The 17,249-nt window shown below is 39.1% G+C and overlaps 1 protein-coding gene across 4 annotated transcripts in view; it reads left to right on the top strand.

Annotated features, from left to right (window-relative positions):
- Positions 1-17,249, top strand: part of ABCC5 (ATP binding cassette subfamily C member 5) — a 78,181-nt gene that overhangs the window by 5,930 nt on the left and 55,002 nt on the right. For all 4 annotated transcript variants that reach the window (XM_019735793.2, XM_074328740.1, XM_019735795.2 and 1 more), the window contains exons 3-5: positions 15,787-15,944; positions 16,155-16,310; positions 16,978-17,125. In XM_019735793.2, coding sequence (XP_019591352.1) covers positions 15,787-15,944; positions 16,155-16,310; positions 16,978-17,125 — 462 coding nt within the window. The remainder of the gene's footprint in view (positions 1-15,786; positions 15,945-16,154; positions 16,311-16,977; positions 17,126-17,249) is intronic.

Raw genomic sequence — 17,249 nt, 5'->3', positions numbered from 1 at the left:
GGGATTGGTAGGAAAAAAGAATTCGCTTTTAAGCATGTTGAATTTGAAGTGCATCCTGGTAAAATGATCAGCGTCGGCAAGGAGAACAGGAAAACATTTCAGAGTCGTTAGTGCATCCATGTAAGTGGAGCCTGAGGAGTGGGCAGGCCCCAAGGGTGGCTTGTCGAGCAGGAAAAGGTAGCACCTGGGAAGCCAGTGTGTGGTCCTGTGCAACTTCTGGGGACAGGGTCCCTGTCCAGTTGGTTAGAGTGCAATTGACATTAGGATGTGCGGTGGCAGTGGCGAGCTCATCCTCTGCAGGTGGAAAAGAACGGGAAATAGGGTGACTGTTGTGCCTTTTGTACCCGAAATTAGGAAGTCAGGCATCAGACAGCAAGTTTCCTTCATGTGATCAAGCCTTATCCTGAAGAAACCGGACGGCTAATACCACTTTTATAATATTTCAGGAGTCCACATGAATTTCATTTTGGTTATCCTTTCATGTTTCCTAAACTTTTTGAGTCCTATTTTTCAGGTTTTTACTGTATCCTTGTAATCTCTGAAAATTTTTTTTACTTAAAATATTTCTTTTAATCAACTGTATTTTTTTCTTTATGCTCAGCCTTGACCTAAGCAATAAAATCATAGGTTGATGCAACCAAATTTTTATACACATTAAAGTGAATGCATAACTATCAAGTTTTTTTAAAAGTCCACATACCACGTAGAATGTTCTTGTATATTGCCTGTCAAAACCCAAAATTTCTTAGATTTATTGATCTTGAACTTGTCTCATATGTTAATAGTTTGCTGATAGAGGAACCAGCAAGATGACAAAATATTTCTGGTTTGGAGATGGTATAAAAAATGGATAATTTAAATAGTTGGGAAGCAGAATGGCCAAATAAGCATACAGTTTTTTAAATGTAAGCAGATAATTGGGTAGAGATTACAATTTCATGTCACATAATCATAACCATCATTTCCTTATTGTTAGAGAGGAAATTTAGGACAGGACGTTCCAGATGCCAGGTACCATGTTTCCCCGAAAATAAGACCTAGTCTTATTTTACTACACTGTAAGACCGGTCTTTATAATAATAATATAACATAATATAATACGGGTTCTTATATTAATTTTTGCTCCAAAAGATGCATTAGAGCTGATTGTCCGGCTAGGTCTTATTTTCGGGGAAACATGGTATGCCTACTGTCCCTCAGGGATAAACAACTATTCCAAGGGGCGGCCGGATGGCTCAGTTGGTTAGAGCGTGAGCTCTGAGCAACAGGGATGCCAGTTCGATTCCCACATGGGGTGGTGGGCTGTGCCCCCTGCAACTAAGACTGAACACATCACCTTGAGCTGAGCTGTCACCGAGCTGCTGCGGGGCGGCCAGATGGCTCAGTTCGTAACAACAAGGTTGCTGGTTCAATTCCCACATGGGATGGTGGGCTACGACCCCTGCAACTAGATTGGAAACGGTGACTGGACTTGGAGCTGAGCTGTGCCCTCCACAACTAAGATTGAAGGACAACAAGTTGACTTGGAGCTGATGGGCCCTGGGAAAAACACATTGTTCCCCAATAAAGTTCTGGAAATATACCCAATAAAATCTTTTAAAAAAAAAACACCAAAAAAACAAAAAAACAAACTATTCCAAGTAACAAAAGATAAGAATACATCTGTGGCTCTTCATTGGAAAACAGGTTTTACTCACCACCATTAGCCTTTGATAGGTCCAGTTGACGTGGAAGCATGGAAACTGTCAAACAGAAGTTGAGAAGCAAAGTGCCAAGGGACAAATAAATGCTGATTTTAAGCAGGCCAGTGATTTTTTTTCCCCAAGCTATAAGCAAAATTGCAAAATGTAGTTTGCCCATTTCTTGGTGTTGTGGCTAAATCTTTCTTTTGGAATACTCTGAGAAAATTGTTCTAATCAATCACATCTCCACGTATTTGTATCACATCTGCTTAAAGATAATGAAGGCACAAACAATGCATTTTCACACCTACCCTTTGTTTGGGACTATTAAGTTAATGCTTTTGGCCATACACCATGTGATGCGAGGCAGGCATCCTTTAATCCTGAAGTGCTAATAGAGGTGCTTTCTGTCTTAGTTCTCTGAGCCTAAGTCCTAACCATGGCTGGTGTTAGGCTAACATTATTTCAGCAGGCATGAAGATTTGTGTCTAGATCACTCCTTAACACTGTTATTGTGTCTGAGGCCTGGCTCTCCAGGCACAGCTCCTTTTCTTATAATTATACTCATATATGCACATGTGGATCACGTAACTCCATGAGCCCTGGTTTGTTTTTTGGTTTATTTTAAGATGTGATGCTTATTCTTTTTTTTTTTTTTTTTAATTCAGCAAACATTTGAGCACTGCACAGCACTGAATGAAGTGGTCTCATGCAGGTAAAGATCAATTGTGCTGGGCCTGTCTGCCCTCTGATAGAAGCTCAAACTCATAGGTGTGTGCATAGATTACTGTCATTTCAGTGCTGTGGAAATTAAGGAGAGAGTTGCTTCAGCCTTTGTGATCAGGGAAGACTTCAAGTGGAGGTAGCACTTGATTGGAGACTCGAGGAATAAGTAGAATTTGGAGAAAGGAGGAACATGCCTGGCAGAAAAAAGACTTGTGGATAAGGCCAAGTAGGTCCTGTGGGCGTTAAGCATAGAGTGAACTCAGTAGATGTAGAGGTAGGTCAATGAGTTTCAGATGATGCGTGTCCTTGAATAATAGGCCAAGGAAGTTGGATTTCAGTTGCTTTAAATTAAAATTTAAGTAAAAGCAAGACAAAGCTATGTAATGCTTTCATAAGCCTTTTTATTGTGGTGGTTGTTTTCTTACTGCTTCTAGACCAAAGCCAAGGGTGACTTGTTTTTCACTAGCATGTCTAATCTAGAAAAAAAGGAAGTATGGAAAATAAGCAGAAGTCGACTAAAGTTCATGTGTCATTATGACTGCTCACTCTTTTTTACCCTACAATCCAAAGTGTACCATTGGTGGAATTTTCTTTCTACCAAGATAGAATATGCTTCCTCTCGGAAAAGTAACAATGCAAGTATTCACAAAGTCAGGTGACCCTCACTTAGTGTTTCCTTTAGTTCCATTTTAGTCTGACCCTTTAAGCTTAGTTGGAGTTTTCCTAATTAGTGACATGAAATATTTTGGTGAGCTGAAGTTATAGAGATCAGGATATGGGTCTTATCTCTTAATTACCAAGAAATATGATTCTAAGATACATTATTATGTAAGAATTATGATCTCATTATAGAAAATGTGTAAACTGTAGAATATTACAGAAAAAATAAATCACCCTTAACCCCTCTACTCAGAGACAACCGTTATTAAGTAGTTTTGTCTGGTACCTTACATTTTTAGAGAATTTGACTCTGAAAGCTTTTATTTAGGGACCAAGGATATATGAATTTGTCTATGCCCTTGTGTTTTCAGAGTCAAAAATACTACCTGTGAGTCTGCTTGCTGTTGGGAAGGAGGGCAGGATGAAGATTAGAATTTGCAGTCTCTGCATTATTTTTCTCTTGATTGGTACTCAGTGACTCAGCAAATTTTCTGGACAGTGACAGGATGAGTAAGAACACCTGCTTTTTTGTTCTTTTCCCTGTAGACATCCATAAAGCCTTCCAGAACTCAGTATGGATAGGATACAAGTATCTGGCCTGGTGCCAGGTGTTGGTCTCCAATAGCAGTCCAGAGCTCTCTGGTGGAGATGACAACAGTGATGCTATTGGTGCAGAGCCCAAGTGGCTTTAGTGCGTGGTGACTGAATCTACAGTGCCTGGGTCTCCTGAGGTTGGCCTTGATCATGAGCTCTTTTACGCCATCTGCAGCAGGGCCGCTGCTGCTTTCCTAGGAAATGCTGCTTAAGGGAAATAAATATAGCCTGCTAGCATGAGTTAAAAGAGCTTTCTGTTAAAAAGGAAGATGAGTATTGGAACTAGCTTCCTGTTTTTTAAGTAGTTTTAAATACCTGTCTTTATTTTGTTAAGATAGATTAACTTGAAAGTTACAAATGGTTAATGAAAACTTTTTCAATAAAATTTTGGTTCTGCATTTAGGTAGGCCTCTATGAAAGCTTTCTTTAATAATAACTCACCATTCTTTCCCTCGTTCTCTTAATCAAAAATACAGAGGTCAGTCAATGCCAGAAAAGGAAACGGCCTCCGGAAGGTTTTGCAATGGTTGAACCTGTTAATATCAAAATTGCAGACTGATGTGAAGTTAATTTGCTGCACTGAAGTCCACGAATTAGCAGAATGAAGCTGGTCTCTCCCTTCCCTCCCCACCCCCTTTTTAGAGAGTTAGCCTGTTTAGATAATTAGATGTTATTAGGTTGGTGCAAAAGTAATTGCGGTTTTTACAATTATGTTTAACCTGCAATTACTTTTGCACCAACCTACTATATACATATATTTAAGTCACTTGAGATTATTTTTTGAATTTGCTGTTCAAAGAATCGACTTAACTGTTATATCTGATGAAAACTTCTGTTTACCAAGGCAGATATGGTGTTGAGCAGTCACTTAGTTTTCTTAACTGTTGTTTTCTCACAGTAGAAAAATAGCCAAACTGCCGAAATCTTCCCCTTCGTGTTTGCTTCTCATTGTTGTCAGCAATTCCAGCTTCTGCAATACAAGGGGTCACATGTTGGAACCACTGATGTCTTACAATAAGCATTAACATGGGCACCCACATGGTACTAAGCACTGAAGGAAGTTTTATTTATAAATTACATTTTGGCTTCTTTTTTTTTTTAAGCTAAAGCTTGAAAATCTTGAAGGGATTTTTGTCAAATACAAAAGACCAACAGTCTACTATCTAAATCAATGGTTGTCAATCCAGGCTGCACATTAAAATCACTTGAAGAAACTTTAAAAAAGTGTTGATTTTAAAGGGTCTTATCCTAGCCCAGTTAAATCCGTCTCTGGGGTAGGGTTCAGGCATCCATGCTGCTTAAAAGCTCCCCTGGTGATCCTGTTGTGTAGCCAGCGCTGAGAAACTCTGTCCTAAAACTCATGGAATGCTCTCTCTTCTATCCTCTCAACCAAGGGGACCCTAAGTATTTCCTGTAAGGCTTTTTTCCCCTGTGATTCATGTTTATTTTAATCTTTTGAAACCTTATTATTGTAATAACAGAGTTAATCTCACACCCCAATATAATAGGAACTTTGAATACATTCCTTGGAAGTTAGCTTACGAAACAACTCAAATTCTTGCTGATTACAGGGTAATGCTAGATTTTGAACTGTGGGAAAATACCTGTTTGACCCATGGTGGTGATGTGCAGATAGAGCCATTGGTTTATTAATAGCTAATCCTCAGCGTGAGGCAAGACAGCATAGTTACAGGTGAGTGAACAGATGGTTACAGATGAGGTGCCCAAGTGAATTCATAGCTGCTGAGCGGTAGGTTCCATGACTGAATAGTAAATTCCTTCTACTCTGTTTTGCTTCCTCCCCATGAAGGTTACATTCCAGAATTTTGCTGTCCCTCTTGACTGAAGTGGCCACCATTTGCATGCAGGTTCTTAAGGGAAGAGCTTGAGATGGTCAGGATCATGTTAACTCACTGGAGTAAGGATGAGATGAGACTTGGGAGAGTAAATGTCCTTGGTAGGGTTCTTTAATTTGTGGGAGATAGGGAAGATGGGAAAGCCTGATGTCAGCTGGTCTTAGTACGATATCAACTTTTTATTTTTAATTTAAAAGAAAATTTTAATTTCCTTTTAATTTAATTTTTAATATTTTGAGTCTCTCAAAACCTGTATCTGATAGTACAACAGTTTCCCTTAAAAATGAGTCTCTGGAGATGTTTGTCACAAAGGCAGCTGTTAGGACTGGGACATGTGCAGAAGAGCTTTTACTTGGTCCAGAAAGGTTTGTAAGAAGAGGCTGCCCATTCTGCGCTTGTGTTAAGATCTTGTGAATTAAGGAGAGGAGAGGCAGAATATGCTGTAGGATCGGAGGCCTGGTCTATTCTGATTGTGCCCCAGGGACTGCTTTCTTTGTTGGGCGTGCCAGACAGGGGTATTGCCCTTTAATCCCCTTGGAAGCTGCGAGGCGCCTGTGCGTTACCAGTCGATGCTTGCCATCTCTGCATTCAGGAACAACTTGGATGAATCCTCAGTCTCCAGGCTGAGGAAGCTACCCTGCTGTTGTCCTGCTGTCAGGAAGGGATTGTTCAGTCTGGAGAGTGATTTCTGGCCCCTGGTATCTTGTCCCAGACGGCCTCCATGCAGTGGAAAGCCCATGGTTGTTGACCTGTCAGCAGATATTCTGCTCTGGCTGCCTGTGAAAATGAGATGGGACAAACCAGATAAGCGGTGTCCCTGCAGTGTGGGAGGTGAACTAATTGTCACAGCCACGGGCATGGTGGTGGCACGCACGGAGCAGGCAGTCTCTTGTGCAAGCATCTCTGTTTGCTTATGGATTGAATGTTCCATGTTTCCCTCACCAGATGGGCACATATGTGACTATGTTTCCTTGACCCTTGTTTGAATCGTAGCAGAAGCTGCATTTCATTGTCCCCAGTGTCCCCACCCTGCTCCATCTGCATCGCCTTGGTAGGAAAGAAATGCTCAGTGTCTCCTAGCCATGTAGTCCTCAGGAAGATATAAACAGCAGTAGTATTTCTTTGTTTAATGTTTTCTCAACTGCCGGATCAAGCAGTATTTTTCCCTTTGGAAAGAATCAACTGCTGCAGACACCTCTTTCTGTGACCGTGTCATCTGGTGGTGGAAAACCTTTCAGTCTGTAGTGCCCCTTAAGAGGAAGAAGGGGTAATGGGTGCCCTCATCCGTTCTCAGAAGAGGCTTTAAAAAGTTACTTCTAAGAAGGATTTAAAGCACTGTAACATAAAAAACAGTTCTCATAAAATACATTCTCCTAGATTTGCGTATATCAAGTACTGTGTTAGCTGTTTAACTATTTAGGGCTACCCCAGCATGACTGACAAACAAAGATACTTCTTTGTTTGGGGGCGGGGGGACGGGCAGGCTGTCCTGTGCAGTGTAGGATGTTCAGCAGCATCCCTGGCCTCTACCCACTAGCTGCCAGTAGCACCTCTCCAGTTGTGACAACCGAAAATGTTTCTAAACATTGCCAGAGGTCCCCTAGGCAAGCAAAATCACCCTCACTTGAGAACTGCTAGACTAGACTGTCCAGTACTGTAGCCATGAACTGCACGTAGCTAACGAGCATTTGAAATGTGGCCAGTCCAAGTGGAAATGTTCTGTGTATGTAAAACACACACTGGATTTCCCCTGGTGATCCTATTATTTAGCCAGCCAGACTTAGTACAAAAAAAGAATGTAAAATAGCTCATTAATAGTTTTTTATTGATTACACATTAAACAGATGAGATTTTGTATATATTGGGTTAAATATATTATTAAAATTAATTTTACCTGTTTCTTTTTACTTTTTTAATGTGGCTACTAGAAAAATTTAAATGACACTTGTGGCTTGCATTGTATTTCTGTTGGACAGCCCTGAGCTAGAGTGCAAATTGAATGTAGTTTACCCATTAATCTTGAATTAGGCATTTAGTTCCCAGTAAACCACTGGATTAAATTATTTTTTTCTTTGGAAGATTTTCCTTTATACAGTAGAGTTATAGAGACAAAGAGTATGAAAAACATGACATGGTACCAGTTTGCTCTCCTGAGTACTGTGGTGTATTAAAAATCGGTTCAGTGTTAAGATGACACATTTCTTACATTTCTCTCCTTTTCTTGGATTTTTAGCTCTATTTTTATTAAGATAGTTGTATTTTAAAATTTAATTTATATTGTTTGGTTGGTGACATTGAATTTAGAGGTTGAGAGATAAAAGCTTTTGAACCAATTTAGTAGATTATTCTGGATTTTGACCTTTTCTAAATCCTAGAATGTAACCAGCATAAAGGCAGTGATTTTTGAGGTGCAGGGTCTGTTTGTTCATTCCTGCATCCCTGGCACCTAGAGCAGTACCTGGTTGGTACACAGTAGGTCCCTCAACAAATACTTGTTGAATGATGGATTATAAAATTTTGTCTTTTTCCAAAAAGCTGGCTGTTCAAAATATATTAGTTACCTTGTCAGTCGTTTAACTTTATTCCTCTTCCCCTTAGTTATAATTTCATTGTTCAAAAGTTTTGCTTTTTGTATTTACATTTTTTGTTGCTGTTGTTGGGGAATATTGGGGAACAGTGTGTTTTTCCAGGACCCATCAGCTCCAAGTCAAGTCATTGTTTTCAATCTACCTGTGGAGGGTGCAGCTCATCTCCAAGTCAAGTGGTTCTTTTGTGTTTTGTTTTTTGTTTTTCAATCTAGTTGTGGAGGGCGCAGTTCACTGGCCCATGTGGGAATCGAACCGGCGACCTTGGTGTTATGAGCGCAGCTCTCTAACCTACTGAACCAACCTGCTGCCCTCCTTTTTGTATTTAAACCCATCCATCTTACCTTTGATAGTTTCTGGCTTTCGGAAAAAATGGAGGCGATCTCCCTTCCATAGCTGGGCTACGTATGCCATTTAATTTTCTCTCACCTACTTATTTTATCATTTTTATGTAACTTTTTGGGGTGAATTCCAGATGGATTAATGTATGGTATGAAACCTGAATATCACTTAGTTCATCTCCAATCTGGGATTTATTGGTCCCAACAATTTTCACTGACTAACTTGCCCCTACCCTGTTATGTTACTTATGTCTTCCTATAGTAAGCCCTTCTAGCTGGAATATATTAAATCTTTTCTCTTGGTTCATTTCCATTTTTAATCCATTCAGCCTTAGAATGTTGATAACTCACTTGACAGAATGTTAATGTGGTAGGATAAATTTATTTTTACCTTTAAACAGACTTACTGTTTTTCCTGGCATGCTTGGCCAGGTAAGCTTTTTTAGGAAGCCTAGAGAGGAAGAGAAATTAGGCATCCAACAAGATGATTATGCGTCTGAGACATCTGTGCAGTTGCTGCCGGGGTAGTATAAAGATGCTTTTATTTTGTATTTAAATATCAGTCTATAATGTATCCATCTTTTAGCATCTACTCATCTTTGGTTTTAGTAACAATCAGGAAGTGCATTTTTGCAATTAAGTAAAATAGTTTATTTACATTTTAGTGTTCATGTACTTTTGATTCTGACTTTGGAAACTACCAGTCGCTTATAATAAGGTTAAGTAGGATAGTCAGAGTTAGAGAGTCGTAGTTTATTTTAGTGGAGAGCTGTCTAAAAGATTTCATATTTTTATCTTTTAAAAGCACCTAACATAGTGCCTCAGCTCTGGAGCCTGGATTCAAATCCTTGCTGCTGTTTAACATCTCTGTGCCTCAGTTTCCCAAGCTGTAAAATGGGAGAAATAACAATACCTGCTTCATAGGGTTGTTATGAGGATTAAATGAGTTAGTATCTGTAAAGCATTTAAAACAATGCCTGGCACATAGTAAATACCATGTTAGTTATACATTAATTTGAACAAATTTTCCTGTCACCTTCGAGTAAGCAGTTTGCCTTTACAGACAACATGCTAGTCATGAGATCTGGCTATAGACAAGGAAGATTGCCCTAGCTTCCTCTATTTCTTGCTAATGTCCCAGAGTAGGTGAGAGAGAGGCAGCCTCAGGTCAACAAAAGAGAACTGTGAGTCCTAAAGCCAATAGCAGTTCTCTTTTGCAGTATTACTGGAGTATAGATTCTGTAATAAATTTAATTGAGCAAACTAGATAGATATCTAATTGCTAGGAGCTACACTCTTTAATCCTGTAATCCCACGGATGGAATTTATCCTAAATAATCCTAAAAGAGAAAAAAAACCAAATGATAATTGTTTATTATATTATTAACAATAAACAAAACAGTGGATAATCTAAAGAGAAGTGTAATGGTTAAGAGCTCAGTGGTGTATCGTGCAGCATGAAGTGACACTGTTGCAGATAATGAGGCAGCATGAAGATATTTTAGTTGACATTTGAATAATAGGTGCCAAACTCTGTGCTAGGCCGGGGATGCAAACAAAAGTGAGACAGCCTGCCCTCCAGGAGCTCTTACCAGAAGCATCCCGCTGCAGTGGTATAGGTGCAGGGAATAATAATAAGAAGGAAATAAATTTCCTAACCTTGAAAGAGTCTCAAAAATCTAAAGGAAAGAAGAAATAGTTGAGATAGGCTGTCTAGTTTATCAGATGGACAAATTGGGGTAATATAGTTAATACATATTAAGGGTTTATAATATATCCCATACTTTGCTAAGCACTTTCCATTATTCTATTAATTCCTCTCAACACTATGTGGTAGGCGCATACACCATTGTGAAAATAAGTACACTGGTGCTTAAGGTGGCTCATTAATATACTGAAGGTTGGTGGTAGAATCAGCATGCAAACCCATGTCTGTCTTCTAAAATCCATGTTCAAATTCACTATACTGCACAATAGCCCCCAACTATGGGAAAATTCTGCCTGTGGAGGTATTGATACTTTAAGACCATAGAGAAAATAGGAAGAAGATTTTCTCTTGATTTTCTTGATGATGTTATTTTAACAGACAAGAGTTCTTGCCAACAGCTAAATAAATATTATACCTGTTGCTTATTGTCTTGAGAGAGAGATCTCTGAAGGAGCTATGGTAGCTGCAGATATGGAGCAGCACTGTTTCCTTCAAAGCAGAGGATCCTCTCGTCTCCATTAGATATTTCATTGTTCTCACCGAGGCAGTGAGTAAGATATGACAACAAAATTAACAATTTGGGAAGTAGAATAAAGATGGGATGTGCCTTGGAAAGTTGGTTGCTTAGAGTGGCAACTTTTGATTTTCTTAGATCAACAACAGAGACTTCTCTATGCCCTTACTGTGGGAATTCCTACTCTATGTTTTAGTATATGAAAATTGGAGGATTAGTGCTATTTCAAACACTTTTATGGGGTTTATCTTCGCCAGGATAACATTATACTGAGTGCCTTGTTCTAAAATAAAAGAATTGTACAAAAGCCCTTGGTCTCTATTATTTTACAGACATTTAATAATGCTGGTATAGTACTAATGATACGCCTGGGAGAATGAAACCTTGCCTGCCAACTCTCATTTGACGAGCCTTTGAATTTGGCATTCTTCTGCACAGGAAATAACTTAACTACCCAGGAGGTTGTGGAACATGACATTGTTATATATAGAGTCAAAGGAATAATACTCATACAATAAGAGGATTTTGTTGTGAAGTCTGTTCACTTTTTTTTTCATAGGTTTTGATGAAAACTGTAACTAGGCATTTTGGAAGTGAAGAAAATGAAATTACTGTACTATACATATAGCAATTGGCATATTCTTATTCCCAGCATCTGGAACAGTCGTGAACATAGGTGCTTAATAAGTGATTTGTTGAAACAATGAATGAAGATATGAAGATTTTAGTTTCCTCTTAATGCTACTATGCCATTCTCATGTAAGAATACTAATCGATGGCATACCAAATTTTCCTTTTCTGATGCTATAATGTCAAAAGATGTTCATAAAACTCTCTATAAATATTGAACTAGGTTCTTCTGGAAAAGCAGAAGAACTAGGATAGCTAAAACAATTTTGAAAAGGAGGAATAAAATTGGAGATGTCATACACCCCTACACTAAGACTTATTATATAACTAGAGTAATCAAGTTAGTAGTATCAGTGGAAGGATAGACAAATAGAGCAATGGAATAGAGTATAGAAATAGACCCACACAAGTCTGACCAGCTGACTTTAACAGGTGCAAAGGCATTTTAATGGAGAAATGGTAGTCTTCAACAAATGGAGTTGGAACAATTGGACACTTACAGGCAAAAAAATTAACCTTTACCTAAATCTTAACATATACAAAAATTAACTCAAGGTGAATCATAGATCTAAATGTAAAGTTATAAAACTTTTAGAATAAAGCATGAGAAATTATTCATGACCTAGGATTGGATGAAGAGGTCTTAGACGTGATCCTAAAAGCACAATCCATAAAAGAAAAAAAAATCAGTAAATTAAGCTTGTTCAAAACTTTTGCTCTGTGACTGCCCCATTAAGAAGGTAAATACATGCCATAAAATGGGAGAACATATTTGCAAATCATCTGACAGAGGACTTGAATCTGTAATAGAAAAGAACTCTCTAAACTCAACATTAAGAAAATAATCCACTTAGAAAACAGGCACACACACACAAAAAAGAAAACGGGCAAAAGACTTGAACAGACACTTCACCAAAAAGTATGCATGGGTGGCAAATAAACACAGGAAAAGATGTTAATCATCATTAACATCTTATTAAATTAAATTAAAATCCTGCAAATTAAAATCAGGATGAGATACCACCAAGCCATACCTACTCAAATAGCTAACATAAAAAAGAATGACAATCAGAGGTGATGATGAGGATTTGGAGAAACAGGGCCTCCCATACATTTGCTGGTGGGAATATAAAATGGTACTGTGATAAAGTAAATTCCATGACAGCTAATGTTTGAATCATAAGTAACGCCAAGCTACCTTATATATTTTTTGTACTGTTGAAAGTTAAAACAAGAAGTGAGCTCTCCATTCCTATATAAATTTGTAGTGGATATATACAGAGGGTGCCAAAAAAATGTATACACATTTAAGAAGGGAAAAAAACTATTAAAATTATGCTGATGGTAACCACTTTGAGCATCTCTTGTAATTGCATAAATCAAACGTGACTTACATTCATCTTTTTTTATCGGTATATATTATTACAATTTTAATATAGTTTTTCTTTCTTAAAATGTGTATACATTTTTTTGGCATCCTCTGTATATAAGAACTTAAATTACAGTTCTAGCAGTGTTTTTCAGTGAAGTACAAAGGAAATTTGCATATTTTAAGATTCATTTATTTTGGAAATAGATAATGATGATGGTTGTACACATTGTGAATATAATTAATGCCCCTGAATTGTACACTTAAAAATGGTAATAATGGTTAATTTTATGTTATATATATTTTGCCATGATAAAAAAATCCATTTATTTGAGCCATTCAGTAGCTTCCACCCAACTTTCAATTGGAAGCGATTAATCTGCAAAGTAATATCATGATAAAGGTAAATGTCAAGAGAAAAATCTAATAGAATTCTATAATGCTTTCAAAAAGATGAATATGCTCAACCAACTCGTATACTCATGGAGTGCTTTTCAGTATTTGGCAGTACCTATCCATGTGAAAAGACATTTTCAAAGATGAAATTGTAAAATCTCGTTATGAATCGGCATTAACCGACGAAGATTGTTGCAATCGATTTTGATGAAAGGGAAAACCATTTTAAACTTCAATTAAATGAAATGTTATTCCCTGTGTAAAAGAATGGAATTCTTCTCATTAATAGACCCTTATTACACACACACAAAAGTACTCAGTTATTATTACTGTATTTTGAATTTTGTCAGTAAACATTTTGTGGAAATTTGTTTTCTTTTGTAATGTAAATACCTACGTAATATCCTTGGGCCACAAAGCCTAAAATATTTACTATCTGGCCCATTTTAGAAAATTTTGCTAAGCCCTAGCTGAGTGCTGATTTTTCACTTTCTTTTTTTTTCTAATATATGTTTTTAAAGCATCCATAATTTCATTCTATGCTCTGCTTTAGCCGTGTCCCACAAATTTTGATGGTGTTATAATTTCTTACCATTTAGCTCAGAATATTTACTGATTTCCATTTGATGTCTTTAATTTGTATTATTTAGAAGTGGGTTGCATAATTTCTGAATATTTTTGGTTATTTTTGGTTATATTTGGAATATTTGGTTATTTTAGTTACTGAATTCTAATTAAATTCCAACGTGGTCAGAGACCATGCACTGTATAATGTCAGTCTTTTGAAATTGGTTGAGGTTTGCTTTATGGCCCAGCATGTAATCCATTTTGGCAGATATCCAATGTACCCTTGAAGTGTAATTTTGTTTTGTCACCTCTGATGCTTTGGATATCCAAATGAGGCTGGTCGTTGTAACATTCTGTGCCTATTTTGTACATATTCCCAGTTTCTCCTTCCTTATTATAGTAGGTGTGTTTGTATTTTTAGTGTAACTTTCTCCTTTATCAACCCAATGGTTTTCTTGTTTTTTAAACTTTTATTTATTTTTTAAGTGTGTTTTTCCAGGACCCATCAGCTCCAAGTCAAGAAGTTGTTTCAATCTAGTTGTGGAGGGCGCAGCTCACAGTGACCCATGTGGGGATGGAACCAGCAACCTTGTTGTTAAGAGCACGGCACTCTAACCAACTAGGCTAATCCGCTGCCCCCAACACAATGGTTTTCTTTTCTTCCCTGTGGTTATAGGCAGCTAAAGGTTAAAAACGCAACAAGACACCTTTGTCAAGTACTTGAATCTCAGCAGTCTTTATTTATTTAGTTCACTATTAGGTACCAATGTCCTTAACCACTAGATAAGTGTTCCCCTTATACCTAAGGACTTTGTACAAGTTAATTTTTTTCTTGATGTTGACTCATTTGTCATTGTGTTTGCTGTGTTAGTCTGCCCTGCCTTTGACAGAAGGAAAGGAATGTGCTTCCCTGTTTCCCCGATACTGAGCAGCAGCGGCGCCTAGCTGTGACTATGCTGTGAGCTAAAGCTGTCGTATTTGAGGAGCGATCCCTCTAGGCGTGGACGCCTATGACCCCATGCATGAATTCTGCCCTTTCAGTTCAGCTCACATTTGAGTTGCCTCTGTTCTGGGTGGTATGCCACAATAGAGACTCTACTTTGTGTAAGGCACGGTGTGTTAGGTACTGCAGCTCTCAACTCCCTCTTGATTTGGGGATCTAGGCTTACTTTCTGTTTCACAATAATTGCTGGAAATATTTGTGATAATGCAAGAAAAGGATGATGAATTTATAAGCCTTTCTTGAGGAAAATAATGCTTCTGCTTCTGCACCAGGAAGGCATACACTTTGAGTTACTTTTAGAGTAAATGGGGATAGACGTGTCCTGGTTCTTGGCCCAACCTCTTCTGCCATAGTCAGACATTGAATTACGTGCATTTTTGTTAATCTGGTTAATTGGTATTTATAAGCTTTGTAGCAAATATGTATAACTTTGTATTTCAATTCATGAGACCCTCTGCTTCATGCTGCAGATATCTGGGAATTGGAGTTCTTTAGCTGTGCAGCCGGGGTGAGAACCATGTTGCTGACAAGAGAGAAAGACAGGAGGCATGTGTACATCCTGGTCTGTCTGCATGACAGGGCTGTTTAATTGGTGGCGATCTTGAATTTTTTGTCATAGAAAATGGGCAAAAGACTTTACAGTTAGTGGTGAAGTAATTGACGATCAGGCCACGTTGGGAACTGTAAGATAAAACACTTTGGTGATTATATATAAATTTTGAAATGTACAACACAAATTGTGAATTCTAAAGGTGAACTGTGGATTTCAGTTAAGGTGGGCTGGTATTGGTTCATCAGTGGCGCATGTACCACATTAATGCAAGGTGTTCGTAACGGGAAACGGACAGGGCGGAGAGAGGGCAGCTGAGGAGGTATGTGGGCACGCTCTGTGCTTTCTGCACCATTTTTCTGAACCTTAAAATGCTCACACACACACAAAAGTATTAGCTTAGAAGTTTTAAGTATCTGGTGAAATGTTCTTAGCAAGTTCACATCATACACATTAGTGCTTAACCCCTGATCCTTGAGGTTTCTCAGTGAAGATGAATCTGGCTTGCAGTTTGAGCTGTTGTGTCAGGTAGATGTCCTTGCTCCTGTCTGTTTTCTGATGTTCACTAACCGTGCTTGGCCTTCTCTCCCCACGTGTTGAAACAGTTGGAATGCCAGGATGCCTTGGAAACAGCAGCCCGAGCTGAGGGCCTTTCCCTGGATGTCTCCACGCATTCTCAGCTCAGAATCCTGGATGAGGAACACCCCAAAGGAAAGTACCATCACAGCTTAGGTGCTCTGAAGCCCATTCGGACCACTTCCAAGTAAGCCCATTCGGACTACTTCCAAGCTCTGCTGGTTAATGACTTCCTGTGAAGCACCATAAGCAGTTTCGAAAGTTCGGGCTAAGATGAGACCATCTGGGGAGCCCTGTTTTTAGTCAGGAGCTCTGTTTACTAAACAGTGTACTATAAATGCCAGCTGGCCTCTCCATGTGTGTTGACAGTCTTGTGCTTTGGGTTTTCTCTCCTTAGACACCAGCACCCAGTGGACAATGCAGGGCTCTTTTCCTGTATGACTTTTTCTTGGCTTTCTCCCCTGGCCCGCTTGGCCCACAAGAAGCGGGAGCTTTCAATGGACGATGTGTGGTCTTTGTCCAAGTACGAGTCTTCCGACGTGAACAGCAGAAGGTAGGCGTCTCTGGTCCACCCTGGCCTCCCACATACCGGATGCGTAGGGCCTGAGCGAGGAGTGTGGGTCCAGCAGTGTGAAGTTCTCACCTCTGTGTCCTTTTAGGATCTGAGCTAGCTGATGGAAGGCGGGTAGCCTGGGGATGACTTTCTCTTTGCTCTTCTGCTTTATCTCCTATTTCACTTTTAATCCTGTTTTAACCACGGGCTTTCTCTCTCTCTCTCAGCCCCGCTTCTTTTCCTGAGTCTGCAGGGAGATTATGTTGCTGCCTTGTGACAGAATACATTTTTGTGGTAGCTGATTATCATGATTAAAATCTAGTTTACATCTTTACATTTCACCACAGGATCCTTGAGAAAGGGTTGGGGACCCTTGAGAAAGGAAGTTCTTGTCCACAAACAAATTCTATTCGGGGATAATCTTTCTGGGTGGACTTTTGTTCTCATCAGTTTCTGTATCCTGAGAGGCTCGCTATGCAGGGTAAATATGTAGTCACCTGGGAAGGGTATTTGTTTCTCGAAGGTGAAGACTATGTACTTAATTTTAAAGGAAAGACTTGCACGCGTGGTAGCAAAGGCTGGAGACAAAAAGTGATGTCAGGAGGAAAGCTAGGGTATGTATGTTCCCTGAGGAGATGTGTAACGGAGGACATGTGCCCTTGTTAAGACTAGAGAGACTGTGGCAAGAAGAACTGAATGAAGTTGGGCCAGACGCTGCTTCCCTCCGAAGGGTCGTGTGGATCTTCTGCCGCACCAGGCTCATCCTCTCCATCGTGTGCCTGATGATCACGCAGCTGGCTGGCTTCAGTGGACCAGTAAGTTCTAACCATCCTTTCTGGCAGTCTCCAGGGGCCCAGCCATGGCCAGCTCTAACACTCTTGTTCTGTTGCAGGGGTTGTGCTCACCTTTGGGCTAGTTAGCAGCCTTAGAGATGCCTTC

This window comes from Rhinolophus sinicus, linkage group LG01 (genome assembly GCF_036562045.2).
Source record: "Rhinolophus sinicus isolate RSC01 linkage group LG01, ASM3656204v1, whole genome shotgun sequence".
NCBI lineage: Eukaryota > Metazoa > Chordata > Mammalia > Chiroptera > Rhinolophidae > Rhinolophus > Rhinolophus sinicus.
Note: the sequence above shows the minus strand (reverse complement) of the source record. Positions and strands in the feature narration are given on the sequence as shown.